Source organism: Muntiacus reevesi, chromosome 8, assembly GCF_963930625.1.
Source record: "Muntiacus reevesi chromosome 8, mMunRee1.1, whole genome shotgun sequence".
Classification (NCBI taxonomy): domain Eukaryota; kingdom Metazoa; phylum Chordata; class Mammalia; order Artiodactyla; family Cervidae; genus Muntiacus; species Muntiacus reevesi.
In genome coordinates, this window is record NC_089256.1 from 28016168 (window position 1) to 28038228 (window position 22061).

Sequence of the window (22061 nt, forward strand, 5' to 3'; positions counted from 1 at the left end):
GCGATCAGCAGCAGCAGCAGCTATTTTATAGGCTGATATTTCTTTTACCCAATGAAATTGTAAAGTGTCTGCCTGCAATGCGGGAGACCCGGGTTTGATCCCTGGGTCGGGAAGATCCCCTGGAGAAGGAAATGGCAACCCATTCCAGTACTCTTGCCTGGAAAAGTCCATGGACAGAAGAGCCTTGTAGGCTGCAGTCCATGGGGTCTCAAAGAGTTGGACAAGACTGAGCGACTTCACTTTACTGCAGTGAGGTTGGGTGCACGCTAAGACTACTGTGTCTTGTCTGCAAATATTTTCTCTTGGTGGATTGTTTCCTTAAACGTTATTTTAGATTGTGTACTCAAATATTCCCCAAGTAATGACCCCAGAGAACCTTGTGCAGTCGGGTTGAGACTGTGTCTCCACAGTGGTTCTGCAGGTTAAATTGAAACACTTAACCCAAGTGAAGATGTGCTTCTTTACAGAACTTCATGGTAGACTTTTTTTTTTTAACCTTGACTGCAGACTGAAACAGATAAGCTTCTCATTGGGCTTATTTCCCCTGCCCCCTTTTTATTGAGGTAGGAGGGACAGTCACCTCCAAGTGCATGCTTCTCTGCCATGTTTCCAATCCACAGTCACTGTTACAATGAAAACCTTCATATTCCAGTTATGCACCCCACTCTAGTCCCTGCTGCTGCTGCTGCTAAGTCACTTCAGTCGTGTCCGACTCTGTGCGACCCCATAGACGGCAGCCCACCAGGCTCCCCCGTCCCTGAGATTCTCCAGGCAAGAACAGTGGAGTGGGTTGCCATTTCCTTCTCCAACGCGTGAAAGTGAAGTCGCTCAGTCGTGTCCGACTCTTAGCGACCCCATGGACTGCAGCCTACCAGGCTCCTCCGTCCATGGGATTTTCCAGGCAAGAGTACTGGAGTGGGTTGTCATTTCCTTCTCCAACTCTAGTCCCTAGGTATCCCTATTTTCAAATCTTATTTTTGTTTTTAATTTTTTCTTTACTTGAGGCCCTTGAGTATTTTCTTTATTATATGAGCTCAGTTGTGCCTTTAAAGGTATGCTTATCTTAAAAAAAAAAAAAAGCCACACACTTACAATACTTATTATGTCCCAGGTGTTCTTCTAAGCATTTACAAATATTAAGTTATTTAATTCTCTTAACATCTTGGTAAGCTGCTGTTACTATCGTCCTCATTTTCACAGATGATAAAACTTGAGGCACAGAAGGTTCAGTTGCTTACCTGGGATCAGGATCACACATCTAGTTAAAGCTACTCCATAGGCTGTGTGTGTGTGTGTGTGATATCAGTGTATGTGATCTGTGTGTGATCAGGATCACACGTCTAGTTAAAGAAACTCCGTAGGCTGACTGTGTGTGTGTGTGTGTGTGTGTGTGTGTGTGTGTGTGTATGATCAGATACTCCATAGTCTGTCTGGTGTGTGTGTGTGTGTGTGTGTTGGCTGTTCTAGGGAGTTTTTCTTTCCAGCTAATTGTTTTAGAGATGAGAATTAATAATAGCTATAAATAATGCTTGTGTTTAAATATACCAAAAGCCATACATCTCAAACCAGAGTATTACAACATGGACCGAAATGCCCAGTCTCTAACCCAGATTTCACCCCTGTGTCATTTGTGCACAATTGTGGCCAGCTCTCTGAACCCCATGGACTATAGCCTGCCGGGCTCCTCTGTCCATGGTATTTTCTAGGCAAGAGTACTGGAATAGTTGCCATTTCCTACTCCAGGGGATCCTCCCAACCTAGGGATCAAACCTGCATCTGCTGCAGAATACCCAGTTTCTAACTCCAGACTTCACACCTAACAAGTTCATAAAATAAAGAACAAAGACAAACTCTTGGTTTCTGGTGTTTATTTTCTCCTTTGGTAGCTGACCCCTCAAGACCATACCCATAGTAGGACTTCGAATGGCTGAGGAGTGTTCTTTTATAAATGGAGAAATGGTGATTGCACAAGAGGAGGGGCTGGGATAGGGCTCAGGTGGGCTAACTGACAGTAGGTTTCTTGTAGAAGATGAAGGTCTGGAAATTGATTTTCTTTATAAAAACTCTTTGTTTTAGAAAGTTCAGGAATTCCTTATACTCCCGTTATTACGTAGATATATGCTATAGAAAGTTGGAATTACATATACTCCAGTTTGCAAACCACTCTTCTACAGAATACCTTTTCTCACATGTACACTTCAGCCTGATGGTAAACATGCTTGAGGGTTGTCTAAAATCGAGGGTGGACAGAGGAAAAGCAGACCTCTTTCTGACACCTTGTGGCAGCAGCTGAACACTACAAATGTTTGGTTATAGTCATATCTCTAGGCTCTTCACATGAAACACTTAAATTGCCTCTTTTTTCTTCCTGAAATATAAGATAATCTGTTCAAAATGAACACAGAAAAGTCCTCATTTCATGAAAATGCTCTGCATATTGAAATATCCAAGCCTCAGCCTTTTTAAACATTTGTACATTTTTACACGTTTGATATCTGCACTACTCAGGATTAAGAGAGTTCCCTGTAGCATGAAGTTGATTAATATACTCTTCCATACTTTATTATGACGAGTCAGACAAAATCTCTGGAAGGCAGGGAGGTTTGTTGCATTTGAACTGTTACTTGACATTGGTTGAGGGCTTTTAGATATGTTAATTAAGCCTAATGCACAAAAGGCGAAAACATCCCTTTGACCAAGTCTTAGTTTTATCTCATGGTAATTTTGAGGTGGCTCTAGTGGTAAAGAACCCGCCTGTCAATGCAGGAGACATAAGAGATGCAGGTCCGATCCCTGGGTCTAGAATATTCCCTGGAGGAGGACATGGCATTCTTCTCCAGTACTCTTGCCTGGAGAATCTCATGGACAGAGGAGCCTGGTGGGCTACAGTCCATGGGGTCTCAGAGAGTCACACTGAGCGACTAAGCGTCTCAATTTTGAGGCAGGCCTGGCAGGGTGGAGCACTTTGGAATTGGGCCCCTTCTGATACGGCTCTGGATTGGTGGGCACAAGGAGGCAAGGGGTTTGCCGCCCGTCTTAATGAGAAACTGTTTGGCTGATTTTTCAGCCTTATTTTCCAGGAATCTAATCTGGGTTTTATCTTCCAGGTGTCTCCTGACACAAGCAGTTAAGTCATTTTTGCTTGATCTTGGTGTTTATACTGGGACAGAAGACTATTTTGGCTTCTGTTCGAGAAAGTGAGGCCTTAATTAATTTACATGAATCATTGATTTATTTCAGCTTTGCCCGAAGTTTTTACATACAAATTCTACAAGTCACACTTGGCCATTTAGTGCAGTTGCTGAATTAATAGGTAAGTAAATTGATGTTTCGTATATAATCTATTGCTGGCAGTTGAAGTTCTAAAAATCTTTTTATTGAAAAGTGATAGGAAGATCCGCTTTTTTAAAAAACCAAACGTGTCAGTGATAGCATTAATAAAAGTTACCTTGCATCACACGCATTCAAACTAGTGTCAGATCAGTCATTGCCCAGCTTTCCCTGTATACTGTTGTTTTAAGTATTGCCCTATATACTGTCAGAGCAAAGTATTTCAATTTGCAGAGTTCCTGAAGCATTTATGTTGAAAATATTTTTAGTCTCATCGTAAAAGAAATAGGTCTGTTGCCGAAAAATGAGAATTACGTTTATTTTAAAGTCGGAAATTGTTTATACCACTTTTCTGACATTAGCAGTTAGGAGGTTTCTATGTACATGCATTTGGCTGTGGTGGGTCTTTGTTGCTGCACGTAGGCACTCTCTGGAGGCAGCGAGCAGGGGCTGCTCTTCCTTGCGGTGCGCGGACTCCTCGTTGCAGAGCACAGGCTCTCGGTGCACGGGCCTCAGTGGTTGCAGCTCTCAGGCCCCATCGGCCGCTCGGTAGTTGTGGTGTACTGGCTTAGTTGCTCTGAGGCATGTGGGATCTTCCTGGACCAGGGATCAAACCAGTGTCCCTTGCATTGCAAGGCGGATTCTTAACCACTGGACCTCCAGGGAAGTCCTAAAAGTGTTTTAGTGAACATGAGAAAAGAGGCAAGGTCATGATCGGATTTGCATTATGGGTTTTCTTTGGTAAAAATCATGCACATGAATTGTTTCATTTAAATGTGTTTGAGAAACAGATAATAAAGGAAAACTATATTCTTGGGAATTCTTAGATACACTTTAGATTATTTGTCAAGGAGCGGTTCTAAAGTGGATGCGCCAAGAATAAGGAAAGAAAGAAAATTTGAGAACCCTTCTTTTCTTTATCCCTGATAGCTCAGTTGGTAAAGAATCCACCTGCAATGCAGGAGATCCAGGTTCGATACCTGGGTCAGGAAGATCCTCTGGAGAAGGGATAGGCTACCCACTCCAGTATTCTTGGGCTTCCCTTGTGGCTCAGCTCGTAAAGAATCTGCCCGCAATGTGGGAGACCTGGGTTCAATCCCTGGGTTGGGAAGTCCCCCTGGAGAAGGGAAAGACTACCCACTCCAGTATTCTGGCCTGGAGAATTCCATGGACTGTATAGGCCATGGGGTCACAAAGAGTCAGACACAACTGAGTGGCTTTCACTTCCTTCTTTTCTTTGGTGTAGTTAGATTTTCCAAAGTCCCTAACATGTTCTGTTCAGATGTGAACTCTGAGGTTTAAATGAGATAACATTGCAGCTATTCACCGTCGCTCTTTTTCCTTTTTATGGCAACCCAGAGGAACTACTCAGCTGGGATTATTCATTCATACATAGTACTTGTCTAGTTTTGGGATAGGGCAACTGAAAGCCATTATGCTCTTTGTGGTGTATCACATTTGAAGTGCTTTTTTTTTTTATGATGCTGAAGTGGTTGATGAAAAAGATTATTTTATTTTAATTGAAGGCTTACAGGAGTTTGAGAGCCACTTCTTATATTATAATAAAGTCTTCAAAATATACCTCAGAAGTATTTTTAGTCAGTTAGGAATATTCAGATAGATTTTAGACAGTTCATAAGTTGATTTTTATTACTGCTACTGTTGAAATTTTTTTCCTGTTTCTTTGCTGTATTCCTTAATACTTAATAACTGTTCTGAGAGCAGCAAGTATGCTAGACAAGAGTGTTAAAAGATGAGGTGTACAGAGATGGCTTCCCTGGTGGCTCAGGGGGTAAAGAACCCGCCTGCAATTCTGTAGACCCGGCTTTGATCTCTCGGTTGGGAAAATTCCCTGGAGAAAGGAATGGCTACCCACTCTAGTATTGTTGCCTGGAGAACTCCATGTACAAAGGAGCCTGGCGGGCTACAGTTCATGGTGTTGCAGAGTAGGCACCACTAGACAACTCACTTTCACGAAGATGATAAAAATGTACCTGTCGTCAGAGGCTTATATTAGATTAAAAAAGGCTAACATTTGAAGAACTGTGTAGAAGGTGGACTTTCATCTGTGTGTAGGTTAGCATACTGCTTTCTCATTCACTCAGTAATCCTGTGTGGACCTTCCATGCCAACTTGAAGTGCTGTTAACACTCAGCTCTAAGTTTCCTTTATGATAGCTAGGCTAGTTCTTTGGGCAGAGACCTTCCTGTCTTGACCATCTCTTCATCGCAGTGCTTCTTTTGGCTTCACACTTACGTAGTGTCTTGGGTTCCCGCCCCCATCCTCTGTGTGACGAATGGAGGGCTGTAGATAATTCCTTAAGAGTTAGCGAGTGATATACAGCATGGTGCAGGTTAGGTTCATGTCGAATTTTAGAAGTTCGGAAACATTTCAGCTGTTTCCTTAAAATATATTCTGTTGCTGGTTATAAAGGGTTGTTCAAAACTGATTGCTCTTCTTTAAAATCCAAAATCAAAATTTCTCAAACTTGTGTTTCCCAGATAATGCTTATGATCCTGATGTGAATGCTAAACAGATATGGATTGACAAAACAGTGATAAATGACTGTATATGTCTGACATTCACTGATAATGGGAACGGTATGACTTCAGACAAATTACATAAAATGCTAAGGTATGTAAAAGCGTCACATTCCTTAAAATCATTGTCTTTACCTAGTTGAAGTGTTTCATGTGTCATACTCATTGCCTGTAGTTCCTATTTTTTAAACATGAGATGTACCCACAGTGTGCTCTATTCTGTAAATCTTCCATCGTTTTCTATCAATGTTAGGTTATTAGGCAATCCCGGCCATTCTCATCATCCCTACCATGTCTTCACTTACCTAAATTCCCCCATTCCTTTAGAGTTGTAGTACATTGTCCTCTGTTGTTTGTGCTTTAGTAGAAAAATAGTTTTGGCTACCATATCCAATGAAACTTAACACTTTGGGGAATGGAAACTAGTAATTTTCAAGTGATTCAAGGATGAGGAAGTAGCATAGTCATAAGGTCTTGGGCTCTAGGGCAAAGAACAGGATGTCAGAATGAACCCAGATGTACCTGACATGGAAGCTAAAACACGTAGTACAAGAACGAGATGGAGGGAGGGTTTGGAGCAGAGGCCCCTCTGCTGTCCTCCAGCACTCCTTATGCTGCCAGAAAAGGCAGGTTCTCCCCATCAGGAGGAAGACGTGAAGTCTCAAGGTCCCAGAAACCTCAGCTCATTCATCCATCTAGCTGGGATGTGCCAGGCAGTGAGCTGCTGCGTTAGTGTGTGTATGGCAGCCCACGCCAGCATCCTTGCCTGGGAAATCCCATGGACGGACGAGCCTGGTGGGCTACATTCCATGGGGTCACAAAGAGTTGGACACCACTGAGTGACTGAAAAACAGCAACAGTCCTTCCATCCCTGTAGTGTGGATTTGGCTTCCTTCATTTCAGAGATGGGGAGACACATCAGTACAGATCACCCAGCAAGGAAGGATAGGGCTGACATTCAGACTTAGGCATTTTACTTGATGTTAACAATGTTTGAACTAAAATAAATGAAAATTATACTTTTTTCTTTTTAGCTTTGGCTTCAGTGAGAAAGTCACCATGAATGATCATGTCCCAGTTGGATTGTATGGAAATGGCTTCAAGTCAGGTTCTATGCGTTTGGGTAAAGACGCAATGGTTTTTACCAAAAATGGAGAAAGCATGAGCGTGGGTTTCTTGTCTCAGACGTACTTGGAAGTCATAAAAGCAGAACATGTTGTTGTCCCAATCGTGGCATTCAACAAACACCATATCCTTTTGATTTTGAAATTAAAGCTGAGGAAATAGTCTACACCATTCCGTCCTTTTGGCCTCCTCTTGGTTCTTCTTTTTAATCATACCTTCCGTTCTAGCTCTTGTTCTTATCCACTGCTTCTGCTCTGCATCTGGGCTAAATGTTTCTCCCTCTCTGACATCTGTTGGAATTGTGCCATGGAAATATTCAACATAAGGCAATTGCATTTTTATTAAGCTTCCCAGAGCTCACCTTTTTATTTCAGTCTTTTTGTGGTCAGTAAGACTTATGGTCTGGCTTGAAATTTTCACCAACAACCATGAAAAACAAGATATCTCTAGGGAAATGTATTCTGTATAAACGTTCAAATATTTGAAATCATTAAATTCGTTAGGAGTCATAATATACTTGTTCATACTTCTTGTTCATTTGAAATCACACCGTGATTTTAAAATTTAGAGGATAATTTAGTAGTTTTTCAGTTTGAGTTGGTTTCCATATTATAATTGAAAAATGTTGTTGGTCTAAGTCTTTAACTTAGGATATACGACAGGTATTAAATTCAACAGAATCAAAAGCAAGCCTTGCTGCAATTCTGGAACATTCTCTATTTTCTAAGGAACAGCAATTACTGGCAGAACTTGATGCTATCATAGGCAAGAAGGGAACCAGGATCATCATTTGGAATCTCAGAAGGTAAGTGAAACGGTAGCCCTCAGCTGGTTAACCATTTGGGAAGTAAAGTGCATGGAGTAATTTCATTATGTTCATCCATTGTTAAACTGAGTAGAAATGTATTAGAAGGTCCTCATTTTATGGCATGTTTAATGATCTACCTTTTCCCAAATGTGTTTCATTGAGGCTTCTTTGGCTTCAATTTGAGATAATTTTATATTGTTATGAATAAATTTCCTGGCCTTGCCACTGTATCTACATAGCACTGGTTTTTTTGCTCTTGGTTATACTGTCCCTCGCCTCAAAGAAAAAAAAAAAGACATGACAAGATAAAGCCCAGCCAACAAGTCCCAACTTGGTAAAGTTAGAAAAATCCTTTTGGTTCATTACATAAAGCTAAGCATGATTCAGTATCTGTTGAGAAAAGTAATATAGATGAGACTTCTGTGTTGCTAAATCTTTGTGAGGATAAAATCCTTTCCAAATGAAGCTATGAACTTTAGAGTGAGTGTATAATATTGAGAGATCTAATTGATCTGTTGATCTGTAAAAGTTAAGCAGAAAGAGTGATAATCTTAAAATCCTTTAATTCTTATGCTTTTCTAACCTCTTGCATTCCCTTTTTCTTTTCTCTTCCTTTCTTCCCTGCCCCTCCCATTCTCACCCCCATTTTTTTTTTAAACTTTATTTTGAGGTACTTGCAGACTCCTTTGTAGTTATAAGAAATTTCAGGTACTCCTTCCCTAGGTTCCCCCCAGTGGTAACATGTTGAAACACTGTAGTAAGAGTACTGTTGATACATTGATACAGTAAGGACATTTTCATCAACTCAGGATCCTTTTTATATTCACACCCACTCCTTCCTTAATCCCTGGCAACTGCTAACATGTTTTTCCATTTCTGTGTCTTTGTCATTATAAAGAATGTTATTATATAACTGGAGTCACATAGTGTGAAACCTTTTGGGATTGGGTGTTTTCATTCAGCTTAATTTTCTGAAGATTCGTACAGGTTCTTGTGTGTGTCTGCTCGCTTCTTTTTCCTAGCTGAGTAGTAGTACTGCATTGTCTGCATGGACCACAGTGTGTTTACCAATCTAGTTGTTTACAATTTTCAGTTACTACAAGTAAAGCTGTAGAATAAGTGCGTAGAGGTTTTGTGGGAATATGGTCGTCATTTTATTGGATAAATGCCCAGGAGTGTAATTGCTGGATCACATGGTAGTTGCTTGTTTAGTTTTTTAAGATGCTGTTAGAATGTGGCTCTCTCATTTGACATTCCCACTGGCAACATGTGAGTAGTGTTTCTGCACCTTCTTGGATTGCTTTTCTTCCTTCCTCCCTCCAGCTTCTCAGATCTTGACTCTTACCATGTATTTGTTTGTGCTTTCTTTTGTTAACGAAACGTTACTTGCTTGCTTCTCTTATGGTGAAGTTAATATTTAGCTCTTTAAAAAATTTTTTTACAGCTACAAAAGTGCAACAGAGTTTGATTTTGATAAGGATAAATATGACATCAGAATTCCAGAAGATTTAGATGAGACAGCAGGGAAGAAAGGGTATAAGAAGCAAGAAAGGATGGACCAAATAGCCCCTGAGAGTGACTATTCCCTAAGGGTATGTATTCTCCTCTCTGTGGGAGTGAGGAAACCATCAAATAATGGAAATTATATATCCACTTGTGTTATAAATGCTGCCAGGAATCTCTAAATGAAAGTGTCTCAGACATGAAACGATGTATTAAATTTGTCATGCTTGTTGGCTGTTTTATTTATTTAGAAAAGTTTTTAAATTGTGAAGTCATCAGGTCTAACTGTGGTTGTAAAAGTTCTTTCACTGTGTGATTAGTTATTTGAATTGGGAATACTAGAATCAAGATGCCCTGATGACCATATCGGTTAATTCAATCAAAATACCAAATTGTCTTTTTTAAAAATTAAAATATTCTAGAGCACACGCATTAATCGGTACTCTAAAGCAGTGTTACAGATAGCTTACATATAATGCACATTAATATAATTTTGTGGTAAATGTCTCTGAGATCTGACCTGAAAGTGGGTTATGCTTCTAAGATTGAAGGAATTAATACCTCAGTATAACAATGTTGATATGAGAATAATATTGTTTCTTAGTCACTATGAGACTTTGCAATACTGATTTTCCCCGCCCCGTCACCCCCCCTTTTTTTTTTCACCTTTCGGTCAACCACATCATGGCGTGTTGGATCTTAGTTCCCCAATTAGGAACTTCCGTGCCCCCTGCAGTGGAAGTGCAGAGGCCTAACTACTGGATCTCCAGGGACTTTCCCCATTCCCTTTTTTTGCATTAAAATTATCTCATAACCCAAGCTAAGGATACATTTGACATTGACAGGTTTACTGTGTAAGTTCTGAGATTCTAGCAATTGCAATGGCAGAAGTTACTATTCCTTGCCATATCCCAGTGTGATAGGGAAGTATGTCTTAGTGGTTAAGAAAGTCTTGCTCAAGAATATCTAGAAGTAGCCAGAGCAGATGGAATAGTTTTAGTATACCACAAAGTAAAGTGTTTTAAAATATCATTAATGAATTTTATAAATGACAAAACACTACTTTTGAAATCAGGAGTCAGGAGGGAAAAAGTAAGAGAAATGTTCAAATTTTAGTTTTGTGTTGAGTTTTTCATATTAGTAGATCCTTATTGAGTTGTTCAATTCATTTCCTTTAGAGATTTCTGATAGCTTGCAGACAGGCACAAGAGATCATGTTTTAACATGTTTTAGGATGCTAAGTTTGATCACGATTCTCAAGTATCTAAGCTTTGATGCATTAAGAATTGAAAACACATTTACCCTCGCAGTGCAGTGGTTAGGACTGGAGCTTTCAAACTGTGATCGTTCAGGTTCAGTCCCTGGTCAGGGTCCTAAAAAAATAAAGAAGAAGGAATTGAAAGCACATTTGGAGGACTGCTGATTGTTACAATTCCATATGGAAAAAGTGTTGTTTGTCCACTCCACGTAAATATTGCTGCATTTTTTTTTTCCTTTTCAAACTTACAATAGTCCCCTTTGTTTATATTAGATTTTTGCTTATTTCTGCACAAGTAAAATTTATTGATGCTTTAAAATTATAATAACAATATATGTTTTTGACAGCAGAGTCAGAAAATATAGGTCCCTTTTTGTATACATAGACATTTTTAAAAAATTTATTTATGTATTTTAATTGGAGGATAATTCCTTCACAGTCTTGTGGTGGTTTTTGCCATACTTCAGCATGAATCAGCCACGGGCACACGTGTCTCCCCCTCCCCCTCCCTCCCACCGCTCCTCTCTGGGTTGTCCCAGAGCACCGACTTTTGAGTGCCCTGCTTCATGCATTGAACTTGCACTGGTCATCTGTTAAAATGAGATTATATCATACATGCTCTTTTTAAACTTTTTTCCACATAACTTATCAACATCTGCGTAGCTCGGTTGATTGTTTTCTGTAAACCCTTTTTACTGGCTCCAGTATATTGACCTTGTTTGTTTACTGGCTTCATTATATTGAGCTTGTTTTTAATACAGTAATCAAATGCTAACTAAAGCACCTTTATAGTCTGTAGTATTTTATTGAAGAGTTAGTGAGTCTTTTATTGTCAAAGCACTGAGATAGCTTTCTTTTTAAAAAACATATGTAAGTAATGTTGAACAAATCCATTGGTAATTATTCGGAAACGACAGTCAATTGTTGTGTGTCATTGCAGGCTTACTGCAGTATATTGTATCTAAAGCCACGAATGCAGATCATCTTGCGTGGACAGAAAGTAAAGACCCAGCTAGTTTCGAAGAGTCTTGCCTACATTGAACGTGATATTTATCGACCCAAGTTTTTAGTATCCTTTACTTTGTTACGATGCTGTATATATATCGAGAGAGAGATCAAGTATATTTCCCTTCCCCATTTCTCTTTTTATCCTGACAGATTCTAATCCTGTCCAACTTTGCCTTTAATGCACCTTTGAACTCAATGAAATAGAGAGGATGAATTAAAGGAAGTGAGATGGTGTATTCAGAATTTTCCTTAACATTTAAGACTAATAAAACTGTGAGAATTACTTTTGGATTCAACTGCAGAAATAAAGATCATTATGGAATAATGATGTATCACAGAAATAGACTCATCAAAGCTTATGAAAAAGTTGGATGTCAGTTAAGGGTAAGCTTATATCTGAAAATGTCTGAATCTTTTATAAAAGTTAGGATAGCATGTTACAGGTCAAATGTGAAATAATGTGCTTTTTGCCTAATGATTTTTTTTTTTTGTCTTAAAATATTTATTTACTTGGCTGCACTGTTTCTTAGTTGTGGGGTGTGGGATTTCTTCATTGTGGCATGTAGGATCTTAGTTGTTGTATATGGGATCCAGGTCCCTGAACAGGGATGGAACCCAGGGCCCCTGCATTGAGAATGCGGAGTCTTAGCCGCTGGACCACCGTGGAAGCCCCCTGTCCTTGCCTCATGACTCCTAATGTCTGTTTTTAACAGCATTGGTATGGTGCTTGACCGTAGAGCACTTGTGTATTGTTTTCTCATTTGGTCTTGAATAATCTTACAAAGAGGACAGAGCATTTTCTCTGATTTACAGATGAGGAAATTGGGGCTCTTACGTAGCTTGCCCTAGATCTAAAGATGAGTGTGGCTCTCAGACACAGATGCAGATCTTGTTGCTGCACTAGGATGAGGATCCTGGATTATTTTATGCGAGAATAAAATTGATCAGTTTTAATTCGTTGTTGCTGCAGTAGCCTAAAAAATAGTATCTGATAGGTGATTTACTTTTTTGAAGTTAGTTCCTAAATATGTTAGAATTTTCCTCCTAAACCGCTTTCATTTCTGTAGAGTTCAGTTTAGGACGATGAATATTGCCTACTGTGTCCGTCTGTTTATCTTTTACATGTTTCCGCAGAAGGGTTTTTTGTTTTTTTTTTTTTTTTTGATGTGTGTGTGTTAAGAGTTGAGCACGACTGAGCAACTTTGAGTTTTACTTGGAGCATCAGAATGGGCTTCTTGGAGAAAGTGGTGACTGAGAGGAGACTGTGTTAATTTACTATTTTGGAAAGTCTAACAAGAGTTTTCTAGGCCCAGAAAAGGAGATCTGCAGAGGAAAAGAAAGAGGCTTCTGAGAGAATGGCAACCTTAAGGGAATTATTTGGACCAGATGGGCTTCCCTGGTGGCTTAACTATTAAAGAATCTGCCCAGCAGTGTTGAAGAGTCTCCTGCATTGCAGGAGACCTGGGTTCGATCCCTGGGTTAGAAAGATCCCCTGGTGAAGGGAAAGGCTACCCAATCCAGTATTCTGGCCTGGAGAAATCCATAGACTGTATAAACCATGGGGTCGCAAAGAGGCCGACACTTGACTGAAGGACTTTCACTTTCGCTTTGGACCAGATGGTAATTGTGAATGCAGTAATGGAGGAGGAGGAAGGTAAGGCCAGAAAGAACATGAACTACAAGCAAAGGGTGCTGTGATTTACAACTTGTATGAAATGAGGAGCCACTGATGGCTTTTAGCAGAGTCACATTGTGATTAGGTTTTTATGGTTTTGTCTATAGCTCTATCTATGAAAATTTTCATTTTATAAGTCAATATTTCACTTTTATCATTGCACTTAGACTCAGCTACAATTATGAACAAAATACACATGTTGATTACATATAGATAATCAGAATATGATTCAGATACGTTGAGTTCAATATTTTAGCTAGCAGGTTTAAAAAATAAATTAGGTCAGTTAAATTTAAAGTTTTTATTTCATCACAGTTAGTAATTGAATGCTTAACTTTGGATAAATGACTTTAATTTCTATCTAGCAAACTTATGAAATATTAATGTGCCAAAGCCTTTGCTGCTGCTGCTAAGTCGCTACAGTCGTGTCCAACTCTCTGCGACCCCATAGACAGCAGCCCACCAGGCTCCCCCGTCCCTTGGATTCTCCAGGCAAGAACACTGGAGTGGGTTGCCATTTCCTCCTCCAATGCATGAAAGTGAAAAGTGAAAGTGAAGTCGTTCAGTCGTGTCCAACTCCTAGGGAACCCATGGACTACAGCCCACCAGGCTCTTCCGTCCATGGGATTTTCCAGGCAGGAGTACTGGAGTGGGGTATCATTGCCTTCTCCGAAGCCTTTGCTCTAGGGCCTGGTATAGGAAGGAGTTAGTTATGGTTTCTACCAGCTAAGATACTGCATCCCAGTAGAGAGGATCTTTTTTCCCATTGTATAAAACTGGGAATGATAGTACTTGTCTAAGTGAATGCTTGACAGTGGAAGTGGTTTTGGAGGAAAGCTATTACATTTTTAGGAATTATCTCCCCCAGAAGTAAGTTACACTCCAGATACTGTTATTCAATCTAAATGTCATAAGAATCATGAGATAAAATATGGGAAAATGTTTCATAAAGTTCTTAAATTTTGGTGAAGTAAAGATTGTTTTGAGCATCATGAAGGGTTTCCCTTGTAGCTCAGCTGCTAAAGAATCCATCTGCAATGCGGGAGTATCATATCTAATGTTTAAAATGCCAATTTCATTTTATTTTTCAGGCAAACAACATGGGTGTTGGAGTAGTGGGGATTATAGACTGCTATTTCCTAAAACCAACTCATAATAAACAAGATTTCGATTATACTAATGAATATAGGTATGTTACCTATTAAAATGATTGATGACTGACTTTTAACAATTTATTTTGGAAATACTTCCTTAACTTTTTCTAAGCTGAATTTGTTTCTATTTTGTGGGAGGCTTACTTAGAAAACACATGTAATCATTTTTTACCACCCTAGGAATTATATTCTACTCCATCACAAATAGAAATATATTCTTCTCTGCCTTTACTAGTGAAGTATTTCTGAGATTTATACTAAATAGAGGAAGTTCATGCTTTCTTGGTAACATTTTTTTGTGTATTATAAAATCTAGAAATTTTCATCTTGAATGGGAACTTCAAGAATGTTTAGTCCTCTGTACTTTAGACAGAAATACTCCTATCTTCTTTTTTTTTTCATTTATTACTCTTATCTTCTAAGAATGATTAGAAGCCATAAAATAAATATGATCATTGATTTTACTTGTAAATTTAGGAAGCATCAACAGCTATCCTAGTGAGCATATATTACAAAATAGAGTGCAAACTTGTTATAAATAAAGAACAAATAAAGTGGAAGGAAGGGACTAATAGCAGAATCAGCAAATTATGAAACACATGATAGAGAAAATCAATAAATATATCGTTCAGAGTGCAGTCCTGAGACTACAGCTACCTCTGTTATTTAAACAAAGAAAATACAAGGAGCTGTTAGCCACAGTAGTAGAAGGCGATTGCTCAGAGGGTTAAAAAGGACAGTAGCTTATCTGGAACTGTCAGATGAAAAAATACAACTGTTACCTCTGGGCTGAAAAAGAGTAGACAGTAAAGGAGCTAGGAGAGCGCTCCCAGTCCCGGAAGTCTGAGGTTCAGGTCTCAGCAGAGGTTGTGACCGACAGGGGAACACACTACCCGCCATGGCAGGAAGCTTGCCAGAAGGCCTGGTCACTCTCCGTCTGTAGACATGGCCTGCTTTTGGCAGGGGATGTAGGCGGACTTGGACTGAGCTGTCCCTAGAGGAGACCTGTCTCTGCCCAGGGGGTGCATAGGCTGGAACAGTCTCTGCTGCTGGAGGGAAGAGCGTGGCCTGAGGGCACAGCTGGAGCTCCTCTGGAAGGGCCAGTGCGTTGAAATTCAGAAAGCAATTGGTGGGTTGGTTGGCAACATACTTTCTCAGCAGAGGACCCAAAGTACTAGTATTTTCTGTTTTATTCCTGTTGACCCTGGCTCTGTTCTGTGAACTTCTAAAGATCCTTAGAGATTGCCATGACTCTCAGTGTTCTTACTTAACCTTTTGGAGAGCCCTCCACCCTGCCCTCCCCACCCCCAGTGTTCACATAATTGGTAAATACTAGGTTGCTTATGCTTTCTTTGTGTTTGACAAAAATTTACTCTTTATCATTTTTTTTCTTGAATTGATTTTATAATTTACTTCTTTTTGAGGCTAACAATAACAGCACTAGGAGATAAGCTCAATGATTACTGGAATGAAATGAAAGTGAAAAAACATGCAGAATATCCTCTAAACTTGCCAGTTGAAGATATTCAGTAAGTACATTTAAAAAATAATTGACTTTACTATCAGGATGTGGTATTGGAGGGCATGGCGATTGTACAGTGTTCATAAACTTTGGAATTTAATACATAGTAAGAAATAAATCCCACAACTCAAATCAGCATACTGTAAAATGAATGTATGCACTTATACACAAAAGATTCTCGAAACAGTATTTACCTGTATTATTAGTGTTGATAGTACTTATTTTATTTAAAAATGTTCATCGTGACCCACTAAAGTGACTTCGTGATCCACTAATGGGTTGTATCTCATAGTTTGAAAATCTCTGGTCTTGTGTAATAGGATCAGGAGTCTGAAGCCAGATTTCAGTTTACATTATAGTTCTGCTTAAGTAGCTGTGTGACATTGAATATGTTATTTGACCTAGTTTAAGCTTCCATTTTATGGTTTGTAAAACGGGAACAATAATAGTCTTTACCTCCTAGAGTTGTAAGACTTAAAAGATAACAGTGCTCCTCAGTAAAACACGTAAGCCCTCTGAATGAATAACAACTCTGTGTACTGATGAAAGGATGTCCAAGACAGGTAATGGGAAACAAAAAGGATGCATCTCAGTGTCTTAATTTTTCCATTGTGTGTTTTTTTTTTATTGTTCACATACATATGCATACTTTAATAAGCATAGAAAATTTATACCAGGATTAAAGAAGTAAACAGTAGTAACCTCCTGAAACAAAGGGTTTATATTTATTTTATCAAGTTCTGGATTGTTTGAAGTTTCTATAAAACCGTTTAAATGTATTTTTTTGTTTGTTTGTTTAAATGTATTTTTAAAAGTTACCAGCATTAAGGTGAATTCATTGTATGTTAAAAGAGTCTACATAAACTCTTTGCACGATCATCGTAATTTTTGAATGATAAAAATGTGAAAGCCTTATTTTATAAACTAAAGGAATGCACAAATTTAGGTTGTTCAGAGATATGCTATAGTAGAGGGTAAAATGTAATACAGTTAAAAAATTGCTTAAATTGCAATAACACAACTTGCCTATTTTCTGTACTTGAGTTGTTATTGTGCTAGGAAGTATATTGGATTTGACAGTACAGATGCTAACTTAATATAAATTTCAGAGCAAGTCATTTGTAGTATTTTCTTAGGTTTTTGAGTTTTTGCTATAGAAAAAATTAATAATGTGCTGTTAAACAAGACATTTAAATCACTTGGTGTAAATGAGTCTGTCACTTCAATAGTAGCCAGAATTGTTTTTAAAAACTAATTGTCAAAAAAAAAAAAACCAATTGTCCACCAAAGTAGTTATGTTACGGGATTTTCAGGGACAGAATTAATAAGAGAATTTTATGGGAGAAATGATGTGGCAAGTCCAGTGAAGTACTTAGGTCCGTATTTCCATGTTAGTATTGAATTGTTATTTTGTTACAGGAAACGTCCTGATCAGACATGGGTTCAATGTGATTCCTGTCTAAAGTGGCGAAAATTACCAGATGGGATAGATCAACTTCCAGAAAAATGGTATTGCTCCAATAACCCTGACCCACAGTTCAGGTACCATATAGTTGGTAGTACCCTTTTTTGGAAAGGCAGAAAGTACTGTTCAAGATGTATGAATAGGCGCTGGTGACGTGTTATTCCCATGTGATTTTTCTGACTAGAAATTGTGACGTTCCAGAAGAACCTGAAGATGAAGATGTAGTGCATCCCACTTACGAAAAAACCTACAAGAAGAAGTGAGTGTTGTATGAAAGTATGTGGGAGAATAAAGCCCAGATCATCCACAGTGCTCTGTCTACAGTATCAGTCAATGCGTCTAAGAGACAGCAGGATAGCCACAAAGAGATGACGACTCCAAGATGTGGAGTGTATACCATCAAGTGCTTTTTAAGTTTATGCTGTGGATACCTGCTGGTTATTGCTGTCCTGTCTACAAGATACTTTGCATATGCAGTATAGTTTTGTCTTTTTGGCCTAAACACCAATGAATCCGAAGTGAATACTCCCCTTTTAACAGAATAAGTGAGACGTGTGTCCGTTACCAGTGTGAAGTTGACAACCCATGTTAAAGGCCTGACTCTGTCCTGTGAGGAAGCCCATAAGGATAAATCCCTTTGGCTAGGGACATGGATCAGGAAAATTCCTGCTGGGTGGGATTTGTTGGGTGGAGAGCAATGGGTTGTTCAGCTTAACCAGAGTAAATAATGCAAATGGGCCTAGTGGAGAATAGAGGTGGAGAGAGAAGCTGGGAACAGCAGTGAACCACGGGGAGCATTAGGCTTGCATGCTGCTCATGAAACATCGAGTTCATGAAGGTTTATAGTGCACTATTCTTGACGATAACGTTTGAAGCAAGAGTGGAAGACATTAGGGTATTTCTGAGATAAGAGGGAGAAAGCTCCTCCCTGCCTCGGGCTTAGCACGTATAATGACACAGAAGCAAAATTCAGTGTACCTACCAGTCTTAGTGACTTCACAGTGAAGTGGCAAGTATGTCATTGGAAAACAGTTGAAAAATGAAGTAAATTTAAATTTGTTCATTTTTCTTTTTCTTTTCTCTCTCTCTCTCTTTTTTTTTTTAAGAGACAGGGAAAAGTTCAGGATCAGACAACCGGAAACAGTCCCTCGGGTAATGACGCCTTCCATATTACAGCTGTGTCCTGGATTGGGTGGTGATTAACTTAGTACTCAAGTTTAAACTTAGGAGTTACATAGCAGATTGAAGCAATCTTATTCATTCAGTTCACATTCTCTTCTCTTTTTGTACCTGCTTCTTACCCTCTTTCCCAACCCTGACTTCCTAACCCAACAACTTCACTCAAATGGTTCAGTTTTATTCTCAAGTTGGGCATCTGGGGAAAGGCAGATATTCTTTTAAGAATCTTCTCATTAGGTAGACAGTCAAGGAAAAATTCATAGGAACACTCAGGGGGCTGAGTTCACTCACTAGAATGAACAATCATTCTAGTATTGACTTGGACCAGAGCTACGTTGTTGACCCTCCCTCCCTTTCTCTCTATTTTTTTAATTGAAAGTATAGTTAATTTTGTAATACTAGTTTCAGGTGTGCAGCATGTGATTCAGAATCTTTACAGATAATAAATACTCCAGTAAAAGTTACTGCAGAATGATGGCTGTAATTTCCTGTGCTGTACAATAATATATCCTTATTGCTTGTTTCTTTTACACACAGTTTGCCTCTCTTAATCCCACAGCCCTGTCTTGCTTAATGCTTAATGGTGTTGAGCTTTTATTAGTGTCTAAGTAGGTAGTTGTACTTCTTGTATAGGAAACTGTGGGCTGCTGCATTTGGTATATGTATACTTATCAATACATTGAAATGTTCTCTTATATAAAGGCTGAGGGTTTGAGAGTGAGAACAGAACTAGGAGAAAAAGAATAGTGGGCTTAGGTTTATTAAAGGCAGTGTCTTTGTGACTTTATCTTCAGTTTCTTTGTCTTGGGAAAATGTTTTTATTGTGTATCTGTGTAAGCTCTCTATGTAGTCCAAGGTCAACAAATCTTTCTGTAACAGGCCAGGTGGTATTTTTAGGCTCTGTGGACCACACATACAGTCTCCGTGGCATATTCATTCTTTGCTTTGTTCATGCATTTAAAAATGTGAAGCCAGTCTTGACTCACTTGCAGGCTGGACTTGGCTCTTTATCACTCCCTGGTGTAGTGTACACAGTGCAAGGATTTCTCGTGGTTAGGATAGTTCTCAGTGCCTTCTGAGGGAAGGGGGACAGGGAAGGAGTATTTTGTGTTTGGGACAGGACACATTTTAAAAATCTCTTTAAGATCAGTTTTTTTTTTTCCTTCAACAGATTCATGCCGAACTCCTGTTTCCAAAAACCCCTTTGTCAAGTCAAACCTTTACTCCCGTTAAGGAAAGTGTTCCACGAGGACATCTTTCAGAAGTAGCAAATACTTACTCAACAAGGCTTATAAACCATCATCGAGGTTCACCCCAGTCTGAACCTGAGAATAACAGGTCAGTCGCTATAATGTGTTTTTCCATTTGGGAAATGAGTATGAGACAGCCTTTACTTGACACTTTTATGGCAATAACGCACTTTTAAGAATGGGTAATTTTTACGCTTATTTAAAAAAAAGTCTTACGGATGAGTTGGTTTTTGTTTAATTGCGAAGTCGTGTCCAACTCTTTTGCAACTCCATGGACTATAGCCCGTCAGGCTCCTTCTGCTTGTGGGATTTCTCGGGCAAGGATACTAGAGTGGTTTGCCATTTCCTACACCAGGAATCAGTGTAGGAATCAGAGCGGCAGGAACAGTGACTGGTAGATAACGTTGGGATAATGCTTTTAAAGTTTCGAGAAAGTAATTCCCAGCCTGGAAGTCTGTATAAAAATCAAACCATCAGTGAACTTGAGGTGTGAAAAAAATATTTTCACTGTGTAATATTTCATATTTTTTATGTCATGTGTACCCTTTCTCAAGTTCTTGTTGAAGATTATGCCCCCTCCATATGAGAGAGTAAGCCTAAGGAAAGGGGAATTCTTTCTTGAGAAATGAGGTCTTAACATGTAAGACCCAAATGGCAAATCAATACAATTGTCCCTCCTAAGTGGGACAAAAAGTGGTCAGTTGGTGATAAATTCACAGAAAACTAATCAGATGAAGAAAACGAGGCAATGTTTAATGCAGGGTAAGTTGTCTCCCATGAAAGGCTAGGGCATGCTGGTTTACTTTGTGACCCATGTTTGATCCCTGAATGTTGATGGAATTACGATGGACGGATGGGAATGGCAGTGCCACTCAGTGACCTCTGGGTCACAGAGAGCACCCCTGGGGTGAGTGGTGGCATTCTGTCAGGATGTTAAATGGAAATGCCAGTAGATATCAAATGAAGAAATAAATCGGCAGTATGAGGATGTGGTACTTTGAAGAGGTCTTAATAGTCTTGTTTCCTCATCTGTAAAAGGAAAAAATAATTTCTACTTTATTAAATCATTGAGCAATATTCTGTAAATATATTGTTTAAGAAAATAAATGTGGGCATTTCTTAGAATTTCAAGATGTATTACTTGGATGTCATCTTACTTTTTCCATATCTACATTTTATAATCTTACATTTCATGTATGAAATTTTTTCCAGCCTGAAACGGAGACTCCCTACTCGCTCCTCAATTTTGAATGCAAAGAATCAGAGATTGAGTAATCAAGTATTTGAAAATTCTCATAAAGATGATGATGATGATGATGAAGATGTCATCATCTTAGAAGAAAATAGCACTCCCAAGCCTGCAGGAGATGATGATACTGAAGTGAAATTGCAACAGAGTCCCATGGAGCAAAGTGGTATTGACGTGGAGCCCGTGGGTGATAATGAACCTTGTGACCAGACTGGTTCCACAGGCACCTTAGCATCCCGGTGTGATCAGGGAACTACTACAGCCACCCAGACTGAAGTGCCAAGTTTAGTCGTGAAAAAGGAGGAGACTGTTGAAGATGAGATAGATGTAAGGAATGACACGGCCGCACGGCCAGCCTGTGTGGGAACTGAAGGGAAGACACCTGAGACCCAGGGAGCCTTGGATAAGTCTGCTAGCGATGTTGGTTTCCAGTTAAATGAACTAAGAAATGAACTGCTTCTCGTCATCCAAGAAAGAGAAAATTATAAAAGACAGTGCCACATGTTCACTGACCAAATCAGGGTGTTACAGCAGAGGATACTGGAGATGAATAACAAATACGTGAAGAAGGAAACTTGCCATCAGTCTACTGAAACTGATGCTGTATTTTTACTGGAAAGTATTAATGGTAAACCCGAAAGTCCAGACCACGTGGTATCTCAGTATCGGCAAGCCTTGGAAGAAATTGAAAGACTGAAAAAGCAGTGTAGTGCTTTGCAACATGTAAAGGCTGAATGCAGTCAGTGTTCCAGTAGTGAGAGTAAAAGTGAGGTGGATGAAATGGTTGTGCAGCTTGATGATGTATTTAGACAGCTGGACAAATGCAGTGTTGAGAGGGACCAGTATAAAAGTGAGGTGAGTTATGTCCCTCCGCATAATGAGAGGTGTGGGTGTCCAGGGGCATCCCAACCTTAACTCCCCAGTGGCTAGATTGGAATAAATCACTTCATAATATTTCCATTTATCGACTTCCTACTAGTCCACTGGTTCTCGAC

At 39.2% G+C, this 22061-nt stretch overlaps 1 protein-coding gene across 1 annotated transcript in view; it reads left to right on the top strand.

The window, feature by feature from the left end:
- MORC3 (MORC family CW-type zinc finger 3) overlaps positions 1 to 22061 on the top strand; it is a 40480-nt gene that overhangs the window by 9583 nt on the left and 8836 nt on the right. Inside the window, exons 2-15 of the mRNA XM_065942373.1 lie at positions 3241 to 3313; positions 5832 to 5964; positions 6905 to 7118; positions 7652 to 7800; positions 9248 to 9395; positions 11505 to 11633; positions 11834 to 11956; positions 14339 to 14436; positions 15826 to 15930; positions 17343 to 17465; positions 17573 to 17647; positions 18495 to 18540; positions 19739 to 19905; positions 21030 to 21921. Coding sequence (XP_065798445.1) covers positions 3241 to 3313; positions 5832 to 5964; positions 6905 to 7118; positions 7652 to 7800; positions 9248 to 9395; positions 11505 to 11633; positions 11834 to 11956; positions 14339 to 14436; positions 15826 to 15930; positions 17343 to 17465; positions 17573 to 17647; positions 18495 to 18540; positions 19739 to 19905; positions 21030 to 21921 — 2475 coding nt within the window. The remainder of the gene's footprint in view (positions 1 to 3240; positions 3314 to 5831; positions 5965 to 6904; positions 7119 to 7651; positions 7801 to 9247; positions 9396 to 11504; positions 11634 to 11833; positions 11957 to 14338; positions 14437 to 15825; positions 15931 to 17342; positions 17466 to 17572; positions 17648 to 18494; positions 18541 to 19738; positions 19906 to 21029; positions 21922 to 22061) is intronic.